This window comes from Sorex araneus, chromosome 1 (genome assembly GCF_027595985.1).
Source record: "Sorex araneus isolate mSorAra2 chromosome 1, mSorAra2.pri, whole genome shotgun sequence".
Lineage (NCBI taxonomy): Eukaryota > Metazoa > Chordata > Mammalia > Eulipotyphla > Soricidae > Sorex > Sorex araneus.
Window position 1 is genome coordinate 149,760,440 of NC_073302.1, and position 19,959 is coordinate 149,780,398.

A 19,959-nucleotide genomic window follows, 5' to 3' on the forward strand; every position below is an offset into this window, starting at 1 on the left:
ATAGTCACGATTTTCAAAAGAGGAATTGAGACCCAATGAAGTGAAGTACCTTGCCCAATACACACAGTTAATAAAAAGAATAATTGGGCTTTAAAATTAGAAAAGCTGACCAGAAACTGTCACTTCTACTCTAACATAAAGTCAGTGAACTTTTAAAAGATCAATTATATTTAAGTAGTATAAATGTTCTTTGTTTTATTTGGGGGATGGTGGGCACATTAATCAGTGCTCGGAGCTTACTCCTGGCTCTGTGCTTTGGGATCACTCTTGGCAAGGCTCAAGGAACCTTATATGTGCTAAGGATTGAAGTGGGGTTGGACACATGCTAAGAAAGCGCTTTAACCTCTGTACTGTCTCTCCAGTCACCAACCCCCTGATTATGTTTTAGGGTGTGAAGAAGACAGATTCACAAATAATCTGTCTAATTTTCTCACTGTCCACCATCCCAGTGACCATCTCTTTGATGGTAGGGGCGTGGTGGTCCAGTTCTCCAGGAGGGCAGAAGTGTTCAAAGACCAGCGCACTGGCCTTCAGAAGCAAATGACTCAAGCAGTACTTTTCCCCACCCTCCTTGTCCTGTGCCACTACTTCCTGTTGCTGCCAGGATAAAAGTGGAAACGGGGCCAAATCTCCACCTTCTTCCACAATTACCCTTTGCTTTGCTTCCGCTTTGTTTCCCAGATAATTGAGCTCTTTAGAGGTTTGAACTCAAAGGTTTCAAAGGTGGTCGATTTCTGTATCATTTCAGGAGACTTGAGAAAGCCAAGAAATGCAATTCCTGTGTGGATATTGATGACAGATTTCTATGATTGTTAATACTAACATGAGACTATAATTAATCAAAATACTCAATAAAATATCTGATATTAAAAAAAAAAAAAAAAAAAGAAATGCAATTCCATCGTGTTTCTTCAAAGCTGTAATCACAGCTGTAAGAGTCCTCCTGGGCCAGTACTGTGTTCTGGAAAATGGAATCATGGAACTTCAGAGTAGCCAGGCTTCTGAAGTCTGATCCCCAGGGGGAAGGAAGCCAAGTGGATTGCTGGTGATGGCAGTTGGTCTGCCCACCAGCCCACACTCCTTCAGTTCTGGCAGATTCCTTACACATTGTACTGCCTGATGAACTTCTCATGTCGTGTTTTGTCTACCAGCGACCAGCTTCTCACTCCCTAGGTTTGATGGAGAGGGTGGTTCCAGGGTACCCACTCTTGTGGATTTGGTGCCACTTTACAAATCCGCCCCAGAACCGTCCTTTATTCTCCTCTCACGAGTGTGTCAAGTGCCACTTTAACCCCTTTCCAGGATTTTCTGGAGCTGTGCTTCTGCTCTGGAGAATGAGCTCTAGCAGGGAAAGAACCACGCACGTTTTTCTCATTTTACATTAAGAGTGACGATAGTCTCAGGCATGTGAAAAATGCATATCAAAATGTGTTGACTGAATGGCTGTTTAAGTCCAAATAAATAAGTCTTTATTTGCATGCTGATATTACAATGTGGAAAACTGTTTTCTTCTCTAGCTGGTTTCTTCTTTTTCCTATCATTTCTTAAAAGTTCTTTATCATGCAGAGAAAAAAAATCCATCTCAAAGCAACAAATCCAAAAGCAATTCTATAATTCTAAACAGGTCCTTTCAGGAGTGGTACAACTTGAAATATCCATCGAATGGGAAACCAGATACTGCTGACCAGGAGATCTGGGAGAAATTGTCCCTGTTTTTTTAAAGGGCAACTTTGACTATATAGCTATTTTAAATCCCAGTGGTTTCTGATGCTCCTGCCCAGCTCCAATCTATTTAGAGGGTGAATAACCATGTATCTTGACAGAGTTCTGGGAGAAACCCCAAACCAAACAACTTCACAGAAACTCCAACCATATGATCTGCTCCCACCCCAATTCTCCATGTATTCCAGGCCCTTCTGTGGAGGAGGGGGTAAGTTATCCCACTCAAAATTCCAGGCTACTTGGTAGCTCCCCAGATGCCTACATCAGGAATAGCACAACCCCTGCAAGTACCTGAAATATTACGTTCGTTTCCTATTGCTTGTTGTAACATAGTGGCAAATTGGGTGCCTTGTGAAATACAAACTAGTTTAAAACTCTAAATGCAGAGAGTTCCAAAATCAAGCAGAGTTTGATTCCTTCTAGAGAATCTAGGAGAAAATCCAGTTCCTTGCCTTTTTTTCACTCATATCCCTTGCTTCCAGGTCCTGTACCTCCATCCTCAAAGCTGGAGAAGATCTGCAAATCCCAGAAGCTTGTTTTCTGTCCATGGGACATCTCACTGAATGATCACAACCCTGACACTCCTGTTGCCCTCTCACAGGGACATTTGTGATTAATCTGAGACCACCCAAAAATCCAGGATATCTTCCCACCTCGGGATTCTTAATCAGAGGTGCTCCTTTTGCCAGGTAAAGCAGAGGCCTCAGAGACTCAAGGGATTCAAATGTGAACATTTTAGGGGAAGGGAGCACTATACTGCCCCTTCTGTCTGCTTTCTGCCTAGTGGTCCCAGAAAGTGGCCTTCGGGCCCCTAAGGCTAAAAATGCCCCCAGTTGCCAGAGGTTTCTGTGCCACTCTCTCCCTTTGAGTTTTTTTGGTCTTCCCACCTGCCAAAGCCTGCTTCTTCCTCCACATGTCCATGACCCTCATGGTCCTCCCAAGATGTTTTATTCAACCACTTTCCATTCCATCTAGAATGCAACACTGGCTTCCTGCTAACTTGGGCCAGGATCCAACTCCCTGAGTCCTCCTGAGGCACTGAAATGTGCGGCTTGCTGGCAGGTGCTCAGCTGCCACTGGAGAGCTCTGCAGAGGGTATGTGAATCTCTTCTCCTGGACCTGGTGCTACCCAGATTCTTCCTGCAGAGACCCAGACAGTGCCCTTCACCATACCCCAGAGCCAGCGGTTACACTGGTGCACACCACACAGCTCTCCAGGATACACATAATCTGGGGGCTGCCAGTGGCCAAGGAAGGAAGCTGGCCTCCACATATACAGCCTCCTGCCCTGCACACGCTGGTTCTTCCCTGATGGATGTTGTCTGTGACCCAGCTGGTCTCTGCTGGGCCAACTGAGAAGCTCCATCCCCAGCTGTCTCAGTTATTTCCACTGTGATTCTCTGCCCCTCAGGATGCCATCTTCTATGAGTGTCGCTATGACTCACTTGGCACTTGCCCTGATAAGAGGCCGAGCTAACCAGAAAGGCCCAGAAAGGCCTCCTCTGCTCTACCTTTCAGTTACTTCCCTGGGTAGGGTAGGCCTTGCCTTCATCCAGAAGAATCTTATCTCCGCAGCAGCCAAGAAATGCACCAGAACTGTATTTAATAGCCAGATTCTAGGCACAGCTTGGAGCTGTGCTGAAGTGGATGGCTGCTTCGCTCCTGAATTTTTCTATCATCCTTTTTTTTCAAGCACTCAAAACAGCCTGCAAATCTGCCCCAAGTCAATAAACCCTTTCAAAAGTAAAGTCAGGGGCTGGAACAACAGTACAGCAGATAGGGCACTTGCCTTGCACGCAGCCGATCTGGGTTCAATCCCTAGAACCCATGTGGTCCCCCAAGCACCACCAGGAGTAATTCCAGAATGCAAGGTAAAGAGTAACCCCTGAGCATCACAGGGTGGATGACCTCCCACCCACGTCCCCCAAATAAAGTCAAGTCATACTTTTCTGCAGTCATTGAAGCACCATAATCATCATGAAAATTTCATGCAAACATTTTATGTTCTGTTTCTGGAAGCTATGCTTGGAGACCCTTAACTCTTCGTTATGGCTTTAATTCATATCCTTCCCTCACTCAATTACATCAACTGGTGATCAGTCCATTCTTAATCTAAGAGTGTCAAAACCCATGTAAGCATCATCTCATCATCTTTTCATCAAGCCCAGTGTTCTTAGCTAAAGTCAATGTTTATTTCCTTTCATTTGAAGTCTTTAAAAGCTGTTGTTGCTTTCAGAGACAATTTCCTGCAAACACCATTTCTCATGGAGGGGGTTAGCTACAGAGACCATCTCCAGGGTTGGAAGCTATCAATTGGATATGGAAGTCCTTCCTGATCTCTCGAAAAGATGCTTTGTAGTTGCTTACTCTGCCAAGGGCACTTACAATAAAACGCAGCATTTTGAGTATCATAAGCCACACTATGGCTAGAAAGCCAAGGTCACACGCTGTAGCAACAACATTGCAGACTCTGTAACAACTTGAACTCTCTTTCACCTGAAGTCTCCTGTGGTAAAAGTGAAAACCCTTTTGCGATTTCTTTCCATTTGTGAAAATGGGAACAAAGCTGTTTTGTGTAAGTGATGAAAACCACAATTTTAAAAAGCACAGAACAACTATATTACTAGGAGAAGCACAAATGAGTACAACATTTACAAGGAACAAATTTTCAACATATGCTAAAATGATAAGCATGCCTGCTCTTTGACTCGATTTGAGGTACATTTGAAAAGTTTGAAACCCTTACCTAGCATGACAAATCACAACAATTGATAAAGAAAGATTAGCTTAACCTCATAAGAAACTTAATATTTGGACTGCAGAGATCATACAGCAGGGAAGGCACTTGATTTGCATGTGGCCAGCTCAGATTGGTTTCTGACATTGAATAGGGTCCCCTGAGCCCCTCCAGGTGTGGTCCCTGAGCACAGAGCCAGGAGTAAACCCTGAGTAGTGCTGGATCTGTCCCCAAACCAAAAGATTAAAAGGTAATTAAATTTTTTATATAGTTGAACACATCATAGATGGTACTTAGAAACTGAGTACCATATATAGACAACAAAGGTTTATTATCTAGATATTAGAATGCTTTTAAAGCAATAAAAATAGAGGCAAAGTCCCAATAAGAATAAAGAGATATATATTAAAGAAAACTGCAGTGACAAATAAAAATACAAACAAAAATGTTTAGTTTTACTCCCAAAATTTATATAGCTCTATAAACCAAAGACAAATCAACAACATTTTAAAGAAAGATATTTCTTAAAAGGTCTCAATTTATGTATTTTACCTCTTTGATGTGACAGGCAATAATTAAAACAACTTATACAATGGTAGGGAACAGGCAGTGAGGAGGTGGGACTATAAATTGTTAAGACATTCTCTTTGCAGGGTAATGTGGCAAGAGTCATTAAATGTTAAGGTTATGCATTATGCCCAGCCTACCTATTCAGCATCTAGACATCTGCACTTAGGGATTCATATATGCACATGGAAACCCTTTCACGCCCGGTCTCTGCAACATTATTTATTATAGGAAGAAAGAAAGCTCTCCCTAAAAGATTAGTAATGGGAAAAAGGATGCATGAACTTTGGTAAATTTATTCCATTGGCTACTGTGAAGTCGTTTTAAAAATAACATAGATTTTTACAAATTTACATAAAAAGAGCTGTGAGTGAGGGAAGGCCATGAAGCACAATATGTAAATTTGTGTTTATGAATATATGCCTAGAGATATAAATGTCTCTATGTACACAAAACACACATATTACATATCTGTAAGGAATATGCTTAGTAATTATGTATATAATATACATATAGATATACACACATAAATATGCAGATAACTATAGTAACAATAGTCACCTTCAATTAGGGAAGTAAAATTAGGAGTAAGGAAGGAGGAACTTTGTCACCTACATATTTAACAAGGTTTTATTCTATTTTCTTGTTTGTTGGTAGATGTGGTGATAGAAAGGACTTGGTTCACACTGGTAAGAGAAGGGAATTAATCTCCATTAACTGGCTTCCCAGGATGGTTTTTTTCCCCACTGTTCCACCAAAGTTAAAAAACAAAGCACTTTCTGTGTCAAGAATGAGTAAATAGAAAAAGTGAGAATGGTCTATATTAAAAATGGGAGTTCAGAAACAATGTGTTGGCAGGCATATGAGGGGAAAGAAGGACAACTCATTCACTGCTGGTGGAACTATTGCCCGACTTAGCCTTTTTTTAAAAAGAGGTTTGGTGATATCCCCAAAACTGTTAACAGAACTTCCATGTGACTCTGCAGTTCTACTCTTAGGCATCTACCCCAAGAACACAAAAGCGCTAATCCAAAAAGACATATGTACACCTATGTTGTTCACTGCTGTATTTTTACAATGGCCAAGGTTCGGAAGCAACCCAAGTGACTAACAAGACATTGTGGATTGAGAAATACACACAAATTTCATATGTATACAGATTGGAATACTGCTCAGTCATGAGAAAAGACGAAATTTTGCTGGAAGTCAGGCTAAATGAAGTGAGTCAAGAAGAAAAAGACAAACACTAGATAGTCTCGGGGTTGGAGCGATAGCACAGCGCATAGGGCATTTGCCTTGCACACGGCTGATCCGGGTTTGATTCCCAGCGTCCCATATGCTCCCCTGAGCACCACTAGGAGTAATTCTTGAGTGCAGAGCCAGAAGTGACCCCTGTGCATCGCTGGGTGTGAGCCAAAAAGAAAAAACAAACAAACAAACAGAAACACTAGATAGTCTCACTCATATACTCAGTACAGAGAAATAGAGTAAGGCATCAGACAACCCCCAGTGGAAATGACCCCAAGATTAGTCCAGAGAACTGTGATCTGGGGGTGCCAAGAGTGGGAGGAAAAGACTTTGAACTAACGGTGGCAGGATCCTGGCATTCTGGTATGTCCATGGGGTAGTGGCACTGCATGCATGAAACAATAATACTGATACTGCTGTGAAAGAAATAACAGAAATTAATTTTTTATAGTGGCTTTCTCTTTCTCTGGCTATGAAGAATACCACCAAGTTTTTAGAAACTTCCCTCTCACAACCAACCAAAATAGCTATTACTGAGAATGACACCCACTTATTTTATGGGCGTGGAGAATAACTGCATGCATCATGACAGAGCACACAGATTATACTTTTAAAATCTCCAACACTTTGTTTCATGTAAACCTTTTCCCTAATTTTTCTTTATTTTCCTCACATACTGTTAATCTTTCTACAGCTGACTTTAAGTTTGGAAAGTACTACCTAAAACTGAGCAGAGAAAGACCATTTCTTGACACTTAAATTACATACTGTTGCTAAAATTATATTTTAGAGTCATTTTAATTTTATGTAACAACATAATATTAGAGGTTTGTTTCATGCAAAATTTTCATTAAAATTTTAGGTCTTCATCTTTTATTTCTTGCCCCAATCAACACATTTCACTCTGCTTGGTCTTCTTTATTTACTTTAATTCCTCTAGCATGGAGAGAGAGGATTTTGTAGGAAATATCATAAGCTTTGAAGTTTCGTATATATAAATCTTTATAGGTTTTCTGTGATTAGGGGCAAACTATTTAATTTTCTTAATTATCAATTTTTCATCTGTAAAGCAGAAATAAATCATGGTAAAATAAGAAGTCACAGTGATATTAAAAATATTATTAAATGAGTAATAATGAAAGCAATGCAAACAAAAATTAAGGTAAAGCAAAGCCAGGACTTAGAAGTGTACAGTCTTAAAGGCATACATCATAAAAAGAGAACTGAAACTGATTAGGTAAATAAACTTTGAAGAACTTTTTAAAATAAAAATTCAGTAAAATAATCTGCACTCATATGTTCATCACAGCACTATTTACAATAGCCAGAGTCTGGAAAAAACCCGAGTGTCCGAGAACAGATGACTGTTTAAAGAAATTTTGGTACATCTACACAATGGAATACCATGCTGCTGTTAGAGAAGATGAAGTCATGAAATTTGCATACAAGTGGCAACATGGAGAGTATCATGCCATGCTAAGTGAAATGAGTCAGAAAGAGAGGGACAGACATAGAAGAACTGCACTCATTTGTGGAATATAAAGCAATAATGGGAGACAAACACCCAAGGCAGTAGAGATAAGGACCAGGACAATAGCTCCGTGGCTTGGAAGCCGGCCTCACATGCTTGGGGAAAAGGCAGCTCAGATAGAGAAGGGACCACCAAGTGAAGGATGCCTGGAGGGTCCACTCAAGATGGAAGATATGTGCTGAAAGTAGACTATAGACCAAGCATGATGGCCACTTAATACCTGTATTGCAAACAACAACACCCAAAAGGAGAGAGAGTAAAAGAGAATGTGCCTGCCACAGACGCGGGGTGGGGGGGATGGGGTGGGGGTAGTGGAAAGGACACTGGGAACATTGGTGGTGGAGAATAGGCACTGATGGAGGAATGGGTACTCGATCATTGTATGACTGAAATGTAAGCACAAGAGTTTGCAAGTCTGTAACTGTACCTCACAGTGATGCAATTAAAAAACTACAGCAAAATTTAAAAATTAGGCATAAAATGGTATAGATTAAAATTATAATAAAAATAGTATAGATAAAAACAAATAAATGAGAACATTATACAATAAATACAGAATGTCAACTGTGCTTAATTTTGTTAAAAAAATTAACAAAAATCAATAAACCCCTCCCAAGATGGAACAAGAAAAGATATATATACTTATTTATATATATATTTATATATATGTATATATATAAATATATCACCAAGATCCAAAATGCAGAAAGAGAACCCACAGGCTTTAAAGGTATCAAAATGAGATAATTTCTGGGAAGTTTGTGGATCACTAAGCCAATGTACTTAAAGCACCTCGTTAGGTAACAGAACTCATAAAAGTGGAATCAGTGATAAGAATTGAATGAGAAATACTCTCTCCAGGCATGAGGAGGCCTCAGGAGAGCTGGAGTGGGGGTGGGGGTGGTCTGGAAGTTCAGGCCCTTCCCTCTTGCAGTGTCCAGTGTGAAGATAGGCATATTTCCAGCTATATGCATTATATAAACTTACAATGACAAGTATAACCAACAAAGAAGTGGGACAGGGAGCTTAAAGGTTGATAGACCTTTAAAGAAGGTCAGAGAAGACTTGTCTCAGGGAAGTAACATCTGAGATGCCAGGTGCAGGACATGTAGACATTACATAGGTGAAGCTGACTGGTACGGGTCTTGTCACAGGAAAGGCTAGGGCAAAGGACCCACACTGGGAGGAACAAAGCCTGATGGAAAGTCATTGTTCCTGAATCTACACACCTGCAAATAAGAATAGGTGGTGCGGTGGAGGACAGGGGGGGCGGGGGCGGGGAGAAGCTGGAGAAGAACCATGATGAGCAAGGCCAGACTTTTGGGATCTTGGAAGTCTCACTATGGAGTTTGATCTTTTATCCTAATAAGACAATAGGAAGTCAATGTGGCTAGATAATGATTAGCTTAGCAAAGCCTCCCCCACCTCCCCAATGTGTATGAAGTGTGGTTGGATGGATGTAGTACCCATGGGTTATGCTGCCAGATGACTATTACTGCTGTACAGGAGTAATGCTAGCTAGGAATACTGCTTATATGCATACACTAAATGAAAAGCAACTACAGAATGTCCGTCAGTAATGAACTTGTTGAGTAAATGGTAAGTAAAGGCAAATGGCTATCATGAAGTGATCAAAAGGATCAAGCAACATAAACATGTACTGTTAGGAGTTTATCTCCAGGATATTCTGCTAAGTGGTAAAAACACAGTGTTCTTAGAGATAGTACAGAGAGATAGTACAGGAGTTACAGCACTTGTTTGCACATAGTCAACCCTGGTTCCATCCTTGGCATTATATTTGGTGCCCTGAGTCTGGTCAGGAGTGATCCCTGGGTATAGAGGCAAAAAAAACCTTGTGCACCACTAGGTGTGCTCCCACCCCCAACAAAAGCAAAAACAAAATCAAAGTGGAAAATTGCATATATGCGCTGTTTATTTAAGAGCAGTAGGAAGGGCACGTGCCTTGCAGGGACAAGTGGTATCCTTGACACCGACCTACAGACACAGAGTGATCCCAGCACACTGCAACCAAGTGTGAAAACCACATCAGGTTTTCAGACACCGTCACCAGTGTTCAGTCCCCGAACACCGAAACAATACCAAAGAGAAGGAAGAGGGAAATAGAAATTGAAAAAAATCAAATAAAAAAAAAGCTAGAAAGGGAATTCTCTGAACAGAGACTGTCTTGTAGATTTGGCTTTAGAACAGCATAAATATTTTATGTAATTATAAAGTAAAAGTGAAGTTTAAAAAATTAATTCTGAAAGTGAAACAAAGGAATATAATTATGTATAGTTAGTGGAATAATCATATAAAAAGAATTAAAATTATATTAAAGCTTTATTCATTTGGAAATATCTAGTAACTACAAAATTTCCCCAAAGAATTCCTAAACTGCTTTCAATGATCCAATTAATATTGGTAACACTTTTATTGCAATTCTGAGAGCATTTTATATAAATCCTGGGATAAAAAAATTTTGAGAGCCATCATGTTGGCATCTTTGGCAATTGGGAATTTTGGTTTGGTAATGTGATACATTTCTAAGAACAAAAATAACTGCAGTACAATTTGATTTTTATTTTTGGCACAGGGGATTGACTCCAAGACTCACACCTGTGATGAACTCTCCATCTGAGCCATATCCCTGCAAAAAAAAAAATGTTTTAGCTGTATTCGGTGATCATATAATTTGCAAAATATTTTATTTTTATCATGAACAAGTTGAGTATAATTTGTACATATTTGGGGATGGATAAAACGAGAAACTGTCTTCTCTTTTAATTCAATCTTAATATCTCTGAGAACTAGAATTTTTTTGTCCTATGACAAAAGAAATACAAGTATAAGAAAGACATAATACTAAATTATGAGTATTCATAAATGTATTTCATCTTGAAAAAATTTACTTTCTAATCCTTTCTGTTGAAAATATCTAAAACAATGGCCAACACTGTAGCAACAATTTGTACTTGTAAAAGACTATGGTTTCTGCACACTATTTTCTACCTCAGGGGCTCCTTACAAAAGTAAATGACTAATTCCAGAAACTGAGACTACGAAGATATACATGGTGAGCCAGGAACACCCAATATCATCCTATAATATTGATTAAAATATTGATATTAATAATGGCTACAAACTATATCCTTAATAATATACAAATATTAATCACCTTTAGATGATGATCAGTGAATTGCTTTTGAAAATAATAAATGAATAGAAATAATTTTATCTTTCCTTTCCTTTGTAAACTAGACCCAGGCTAGTCCTGTCATAAGTAGTACTTCTGCAACAGAAGTTTTACCACTATAAAATGAAGAAAATGTGATGAAATCATAACATGATTACGTTCCAACTCTAAATGAAATGTGAATTTAGATCATGATCATCACTGCTTGCTAAGACCTTAGAACAGGTTAACTAGATGGAAGAAAACAGTACCACCTAAGTAGACTTGCCAAAAATATCAAACCTTTTTCTGCTCAGATCTTTAGATATAACTGTCCTTATATAGAAGAATTCAAGAGCTAGAACAACATATTAAATAACATAACAGGGTGGAACACAAGTAGAATAATACAGAACATGAAATTTTGCATAGTAAGTTATTCTTACAATTCATTAGGAAGTTATGAGGAAAGAAAATAGAGCAGGAACTCATAGACTAAAAAATGACTTGAGACTAATCAATCTATTGAAGTACAAGAACCTCATTTGAATCTTGATTTAAACAAGCAAATTGCAATACATTTGATTGGCCCACTAGAGATGCAGTGAACTGGTAGAGTCCTTGCTTTGCAGGTGTGAGTTTGCAAGGGGTGTGAGTTTGACCCCTGTTATGAGTACAGTGAGGGGGGAACGGGCACTACAGTTGTGATCCCTTGCACAACAACAAGGATGCAATCTCTAGAATATCCAAACCAAGTGTGTAATCCCCAAACACTGCAATGACAACAACAAAGGAAAGGGAAAAAAGAAAAAATAATCTGCTTGGTGAAAATAGACACGTGGTGTTCTTATATCTTTCATACACATGCTTGAAATTTTCCATAGTAAAAATTTAAATAATAACAAGAACAACTAGGTTCTCTGGAGTGCTCTGGAATGCCCCAAGTACTTTTCTAAATATTTTAAATATATAAATGGTTCCCTTTGTGACAATTTTTGGCTTTATATGGCTACTTATCTCTATTGATAAAAATAATGAAACCATAAGTCATCAGATAAGTAAGCATTTTGCTGAAGATAATATAGTTAATAAATTAGGGTGCTAAGACTCAAAATCAGGCACTCTGACTCTGGAACCCAATTTCCAAGCTATATTTTATTATGTCTCATGAGGCAGTAAGTTAGGGGTTAACATTAACAACATGCATGCTGTATCCTCCTGGGATGAAGGGACAGGTCCAAGATGCATGTAAGGTTTTAGGTGAATCACATTATAGATGAGGATAGTGCTCACAGAAATAGGAAAAAAATGGAGTGGTTTAAGTCTGGAGGGCAAAGATGATTTGGGTTTGGAGCATGTTGAGTTTGAAGTGCTTTTGGGACATCTGAATGATGTCAAGTAACAGCAGACAAATTGGCGTTCATTCTTAGATGTTAGTTTTCCTCCCCAACCCCCTCATCCATCCTCCTTGGAACTTTTCCCCTCAGTCATGGATTGAGGGCAGGGCTACCATTTTAGTTTGTGGTGTTCTAAATATTCTATTCTTCTTCCAGAGATGTTGATCATTCTTCCAGTTTGATGCCTTTGGTTCATTTCTTTTAAGATGCTTTTACCCCATTTTCCAAGAAGCTGGGAGAAAACAATAATGCACCAACCATGTATGAGTTTTGTGTCTCAATGGCTGAATTATGTCCTGACACTTGATATCATGTCCTCTAACAGTCACTCACACAGTTTTAAAGGTATTAATCTTTCTTTTAGGGGTGACTGAGCAGTCAGCAGTACTCATAAAATACACATAGTACAGAGCTTGGGGGTCACTCCTGGTGGTGGTCAGGCTGGGGTGAAACATGCAATACCAGGGGTCAAATCTAGAGTTCCTACTTGCAAAGCCTGTGCTTCAACCTTTTGAACTATCTATCTTCCCATCCCTTAAATTTTTCCTTTACAAATGGAGGCTGAAGAATAAATCATTTGTCCAAAGTTGCAAAGCTGTGCAGTAGCCAGTGAGCAGCTCTAGCCCATGTCCTCCCATTATGTTTCTGTTTCTTAAAGTGTGGGTGATTACTTGGGTGGTTCACGGCCATGGCATTTGATTGTACTGACTCACCCAGAAGCCTCTTCTGTTGTTACTTTTATCCTATCTCTGTTATAACAAGGAGGACAGCTCAGTTAGGTGCCAACTTGTCTTCAACACAACATACTTGTTAAGCTCCCATTTTAACTTAGAGAGGGGACCCCTCTGGCTCATAGCAAATAATGGTATACAGCAAGAATTTTATTATTATCCTAGGGATACCTTCTGTTTATAAGTGACACTTATGATTCTATTTATACAACAATAATTTCATAGAAATACATTTAAGCAAAACAGAGCTGTAGGAAATTATTGTATAATAAAGCTTAACAGTGGTTCAGAGTAATAGGGAAGGAGGGACTGGTCAGGTGAAACATTCATCTAAATGATTGTTGCAAAACAGTGCTCCTCAAGATAGCCCTCTTCAACCAAGAGGGCTTTTGTGCTATGCTCAGAACTCAGTGGAATGGAATGGAAGCAACAGCATGTCTTCTCCTGGCCCAGATAATAATGTTAGCACCCCACTTGGGAATTCTTGGACACCACTTACTGATGAATACAGCATTTCGAGTGCTGTAGATAGAGTAGTAGATTTATTCTTTGATGATCAACTTGACATAATAGAATGAGACCTCAACTGACCATGTCTTACATTGGCAGTGCTCAGCAAAGTGCAGAGTACTTTGCCAAGAAGTTATACAAGTTAACCAAGCCAACGGGCAATTCTGAAAATCTTAGCATATCCAGGGGGTTGGATTTTTTGTTTGTTTTCTACCAATGTGCACACCAGTATTAAAACTTTATCACTTCTCTAATGTCTGTCCAGTTCTTGTCCCCAAACGTCTGGCCACACGTCTTTTGTGCTGGTACAAGGCTTCCTCTTTCTGCCCCCTTTCACTATCACCATCACGCCTTTCTTGGGGCAGAAGTTGCCTTCAGCATGTGTGAGCAATGGTTGTAGACAGGCTGCTTTTAAACATTTTTATGAGTTCTACTAAACATAAACAAAGGCAGTAAAAATTTCCAAAAACTACATATATTAAAGACATCTATATATTTTTTTAAAGACATTGTGACATGGAAGAATTTTGCTTGTGAGCTCCCAAAGGAACTGAAAAAGTACATTATAATCGCTGTAATCCTGCTGGGTAGAGACAGTATCTTCTCTTTATTCTAGGTTACAGCTGATACTATCTGTTCTGTGTCTTACTAAGAAAAGAAATCTGTGTCTAGCATAATGCATCTGTATTCCTCTTATTTCTCATCAGCACCACAAAGCCAGTACTTCGGCCACCATCGGGTCTTGCTGCATGGGGCCCAGAACTTAAAGATCAGTAGGCTCTGATTCAGCATTTGGGGGGTTGGGGGTCCGCTATACTATTAAGGGAAGGTGGTATAATCTACAAGGTCAAAGACAAGACAGGTGGTTCTTCCTGGGCGGGGTGCCCTCGGCACCATCTGCGGTGGTGCTTACAGCTGCTGAGAGCCTGGCCTCACCAGGACGCCAGGCGGACAGAGAGGCATGACTTGTGCGCCTCGGACAAGGTAAAAAACCCGACTCGGAGCGAGGAACCCAGCTGGCCCCTCCGGTTCCCCCGCACCGGCTGCGTGCTCGCAAAGTGGCCCGTGGTGGTGCGGGAGGTGCGGGGTGAGAACGTTTCCTCCCTTGGCGGCTGTGGCTAGGGGGGCTTTCAAGGATACCCCCTGAGCTCTGGACTCAGGGCCCTGCCCAGACCATTGTCCGCACACCTAGTTCTTCCAGCTTCCGGGCCTCGGGCGACATGATTTGCTGCAGATGACATCAGCCCTGGGCCAACGGCTGGAGGAGCGGAGGCAGCCACCGCGTGAGGATGTGCCGGGTGGTCCTTTCCTCCTCCTCTTCCTCCTCCTCCGCCCGGCTCCCTGCCCGGTGCCCGTATAAAAGCGGCGGCTCCTCCCCGCCCTCGCTCACTCTGCGCCTGTCTCCAGCGCGCGATCGCCCACGGGGCGGAGGGGAGGCGGCGCGCGGCGGGCGCCCGGAGGAGGGGGGCACGCAGGGGGCGGAGCGCAGCCGCCACCTTCCCCGCTAATCCTTTCTCCTGCCGCAGAGGAGAGGAGCGGCCGGAGCGCGACACTTCGCCGACGCTTCGCGGGGCCGGCAGGATGGCGACCGTGGTGGTGGAAGCCGCCGAGCCCGAGCCGTCCGGCAGCCTTGCCAACCCGGCGGCGTCCACCTCGCCCAGCCTGTCGCACCGCTTCCTCGACAGCAAGTTCTACCTGCTCGTGGTGGTCGGGGAGATCGTGACCGAGGAGCACCTGCGGCGCGCCATCGGCAACATCGAGCTCGGTAAGCGGCCCCGGAGCCCCTCTAGGGGGAGGCTGGAGGGGAGGGGGGGCACACGCGTGCACGCGACCCCACCCAGGGCGTGACGGACACCTTCTTGCTCCCGCGCGCGCCCCGCACCCCGCGCCTCTCTCGCTCGGCCGCCTCCCGCACTTCCCCCCGCTAGTCTCTTCATTTGGGGAGGAAGAATGAGAGTGGTGAGGTTAGCTTCCCGGGGTTGGGGGGCAGGTAGGGGGACAGTTTCTCCTAATCTTGAGGGACTTGTCACCGGACTGAGCCCTGAGATCCGAGCTGGCCACCGCCCTCGCGGGCTAAATGAAATGCAGGTGTCAGAAGAGCCGAGGCGGGGGGTGGGGTGCAACCGCAAAAAGCAAAAAATAAAAAAGAATTAAAAAAAAAAAGAAAAAGGGGGTAGGTGTATCTGGAGGAACCACTCCTTTCAACCCCCCCCCCCTTTGCCCCCCTCAAAACCGCCGCGGAAAAAAAAAAGTCCTGCAGCAGAATCGCCACGTGCCGGGGGTCCGCGTGGGAATCATCCTTACGAAGGCCACCGCAGCCCCCGAGAACTTGAAGCCATCCCTGGCTTCAAACCTGTCCCCCACCCCCGCCCACTATTTTCCCCCTCACTGCGCGGAATGACTAGGCGAGTCCTGGGGCCACGCCCGCTCCCCGCACCCCGGGGACGGACGCGGCGATGGAGAACCCGCCTGTGCGCGCGGTGCCCAGACGCCGGCCTCCCGCCCTGGGGGCCTCAGCTGCAGCCTGGCGAAAGGACAATGGGACCCCAAGTTGTAGGGTGGGGCTTCTGCTTTTGAGACAGAGAGAGAGAGAAAAAAAAAAGTCTGAGCCTCGGGAGTGACGGCTCGCGGGAGGCGGGGGTGGGGTGTGGGAGGAGATGTCTGCGGGCGCGGGCAGCGCCCCGTCGGCCGGGCGCACGGAGGAGCGCGCTCGGCCGCCGCGGAATAGCGGATCGCCCCAAGCCGGGGCGGGGCAGCGGGGGGCGGCAGCGCGGGGCGCGCCCACCGAGGCCGCCTCGCCGCCCCACCCGACCTGCCGCAGTGCTCCGGTCCACCCGGGCCGCCGCACCTGCCCCCCGCACTGCGGCGCCCCCGCTGCAGGGGTGGGGAGCGGCATGCCCCTCTCCCGTCCTCTCTCCGGCTTTGTTGCACGCCCACCCCCCGGGCGGGTAGCTTTGGCCTTTGCCTTTTTCACGAGACGCGGGATGCTGCTGCCTTTCCCCCTCGTCTCGGCCCTCCCACTCGACCCAGCAGAGGTCGCCGGGGGCCTCCCGCGCCCCGCGCTCTCCGGGCGGCGCTGGAGCCGTTCAGCCCGGGGACACCGGTGGGTGGGCGTGGTGCAGTCCGCACTGCGGTCTCTACGGCAGCCCGAGGCGGACAAAGGGCGTTCACGCAGCCCTCCTTCTCCGCGCCCGCTCCTCCCCCCGACCCCACGGCAAAAGGCCACTGAAAAACCTTGTTTCGGATGGAGAAAATAAAATAAAATAAAATAAAATAAACGCTTGTCATCTGCCTCTGCATTTGAAATCGGCCGCTAGTCCCCAGAACAAAAGACTGTTGGGTGGGGACTGGAGTTGCAGACCTGCTTCTTTTGTTTAACTTTAAAGCACTGATTTTTCCTTTGCAGCTTAAAAAAAAAAAAAAAGTGAGCAGAAAGCAGACATGTTATTTTCTTTGAGGAAAAAAAAAAAGTCAAGAAAGCGATATTTCCGTCTTAAATGGTCTTTAAAAAAAAATAACACCCAGTCATCCTTCGTTTTAAAACTGTGCACCTTTTTAAAAGCTGTTTCAGTTTAGATGCAATTTTCTACTTGGAAATTTCCCAGTTACTGGCTTTGGGTGTGGCTACTGTAGGAATCAATGAGTTTGGGTTTTTTTTTTTCATTTCTTTTTTTAAGATACGATTTGCCAGTAACATAACCAGAAAGACAAAAGATATGAAGGTGTGCTTTTCTATTTATAAAATTTTCATGGCCATCCCATCTGGTGTTAGAAGGACCTTCATCCTCGAGTCTATAAAGATGGGGGTTCAGAGCGGCAGGAAGGATAAAGGGACCTGCTCAAGGTCATGCTGCTGCTGAGTGGCAGAAGTGCCTGATCTGCTCTGCAGCCTCGCCACTTCTCTGGCTCTGTCTGGATGCTAGTGCCCGGCCCCTCTGAGGACCATCCAGCAGCGACTTAATAGAGCTTGCCTTTGTAGGGGCAGACACTTGTGGGCAGTGCCCCTCCCAGCGAGGTAGTTCAACAATCCCCTTGCATCATAATTATCTTCCTGCCTGGTTACTCTGCCCTTGGTTCTTTTAAAGCCTCTCCCTGGTTTTTTCTTCTTTTTTTCCTTGTTTGCTTCTATTTGAGCATCCGTTGCTGCACCCAGAGCAGCTGGTCAAGTGCTCCCTGTCTTTATTCTTTTCCACACTGCGAGCACTTATGATCAAGGCCAGATTGATCTTTGTGACATTTTGTTGTTGTTGCATTGTGCTGGGGATCAAACCCAGGACCTCCCATGTGCAAAGCTAAGTGCCCTCCCAAAGAACCACAGTTCCAAATCTCCTCCTGATTTTTTTTTTTCCGATTAAAGCTTGATTGCTGTCTTCTCTAGCAAGGAAAAGGCACAACCGAAAAATAAGAAGTTGGGTGGGTTTTTACAAAAGGAGCACACCTGTTACCCTGCTTCAGAAACAGAAACTCGAATCCCAGAAGCCCCCCTCTTGTTCCGTGTTTAGTCCTCATGCCTTCCTGATTTTTAATTCTCTAATTTGGTTGGATTTTGCCCACAACACTGAAATGGCTGTATTGATCCCATTAAGAATCAGTGGAGTGAGCAAGCGGGGCCATTTCTGTGCACAAGTAACAGATGCTGTTTATCTCTGGAGATTGTTCTCCTGGGCCCTGGGGTCTCCCATCCAGTTCAAGCTACAGGACTTTGCAGTGCTCAGTGAAAAGATGCCCCTGCCGCTTTTCTATCTGACATGACTTGGTCACGAGTTAGGCAGGTGCTGCTCCCCAGTGCATGACCTACTACTGTTGCCTCAGCCTTTAGGTCCCAGCGGGGTCTTCTCCTGAGGTGGCCCTGATAGCACTGCTGTTGTTGCTGATGTCCCTGGGCCATATTGTGTGAAGCAAGATGGAGACACTGGAGGGGGTGGGGGTTGGGCTTGGAGCGTGGGCTGCAGTCTGGGGAACAGTTCATCAGCTGTTACTCTTGCTGCTTATTTCCCCTCCTGTCCTCACTGAGGCTCTGTGGATTTGGAGACCCTGGTGACTTGGGTTTTTGCAATCCAATTACCCAGGGCTCTCTGGGAAGCCTAGGAAATAAATCTGAAGGAAGATGGTGGTAATGCAATAAATCAGCCGTCCTGAAGCATCCCTGGGAGGCTGCTTAGCAAATGCTTCTTGTGAAAGCAAAGAAAAAGAGATGGTCACTCATTTTCTCAACTGGATTCAAGAAGCATAGTATAGGGACTGGTCTTTTCATCCCCAGTTTGAAACAATGGGTCTTTTCCTTGGCTGGCCCAGCTCTATTTATGCAGGACCTGATGTGGAACCATTGTTGCTGCCACCCACCCTGGCTCCTCCTTTGCCCCTTTCCTAGTTAGCTCTCAGCATGGACTTCAGCCGCCCCCACTTGTAGAACAGCCACCCTCCTCCCGTTCCCTTCGGTACCTCGACTACAGGCATCATACAGAGGGAACCTTACAAACTGGTGTTTTGTAAGAGATGTGTGTTGCTTTATTTTTTTTCTTTAAAGGAACTAAAATACATAAGAATTATTAAGTGCCAGTGTGGTTAGAGAGTGTGACTTTCCTCCGACACTGGGAATCAGCGAGATTCTTTCATTAAAAAAAAAAAAAGATAGTTGTAAACAACATCTATTGCCCTAGATTTTTAGATTTAAATTTAGCTGATTACACTGTAAGAGTTCTTATGTTGTTTTATGTAGTATTTTAAATCAATGTGGCTAAGAGAATTAAGAACTCAGTGAAGACTTAGGGTTTACTTTTTAAAAAACACTTGTTTTTGAGCCACATCTAGCAGTGCTCAGGGATTACTCCTGGCTCTGTGCTCAAGGATCACTCTTGGTGGGGTTCAGGGTACCATATATGGTGCTAAGGATATTGAACCCTAGTGGTCTTATGTGCAAGGCAAGCACCTTATTCGCTGTACTATCACTCTGGCCCGTAGTTTAATTTTCGTAGATAAAAAACAAAAACAAAGGTTAAAGGAAATGTTGGAGAGTATGGTATTTGTCTTTATACTTTCCAAAGTCAAAAGGCAGGTGGGTTTCTGCTTGAACTGCTTAATCGGTACTATCTATAAGGGTTCCATGATCCATGCTGAAATATACACCAGTCATTAAATTGATGATTCAGAGACCAGGACTAGAGCTCGGTGGAAAACATGCCTTGCATGTGTGAGACCTATAGTCAATCACTGCTACCGCAAATAAACAAACAGAAATACTAACTCCCCATTCCTTCTCCCCAGCTTCTACCAACCCTAACCCACCAAAATGATGCTTCGATGTTAATCATCTCTGTGGACTTAAAAAACAAAACAAGTTTTGG

The 19,959-nt window shown here is 43.6% G+C and overlaps 1 protein-coding gene across 1 annotated transcript in view; it reads left to right on the plus strand.

Annotated features, from left to right (window-relative positions):
• The first annotated feature begins 15,047 nt into the window (after positions 1-15,047).
• The window catches only part of MAP1B (microtubule associated protein 1B), a 110,978-nt gene continuing 106,066 nt past the window's right edge, over positions 15,048-19,959 (plus strand). Inside the window, exon 1 of the mRNA XM_004608502.2 lies at positions 15,048-15,380. Coding sequence (XP_004608559.2) covers positions 15,197-15,380 — 184 coding nt within the window. The 5' untranslated portion in view covers positions 15,048-15,196. The remainder of the gene's footprint in view (positions 15,381-19,959) is intronic.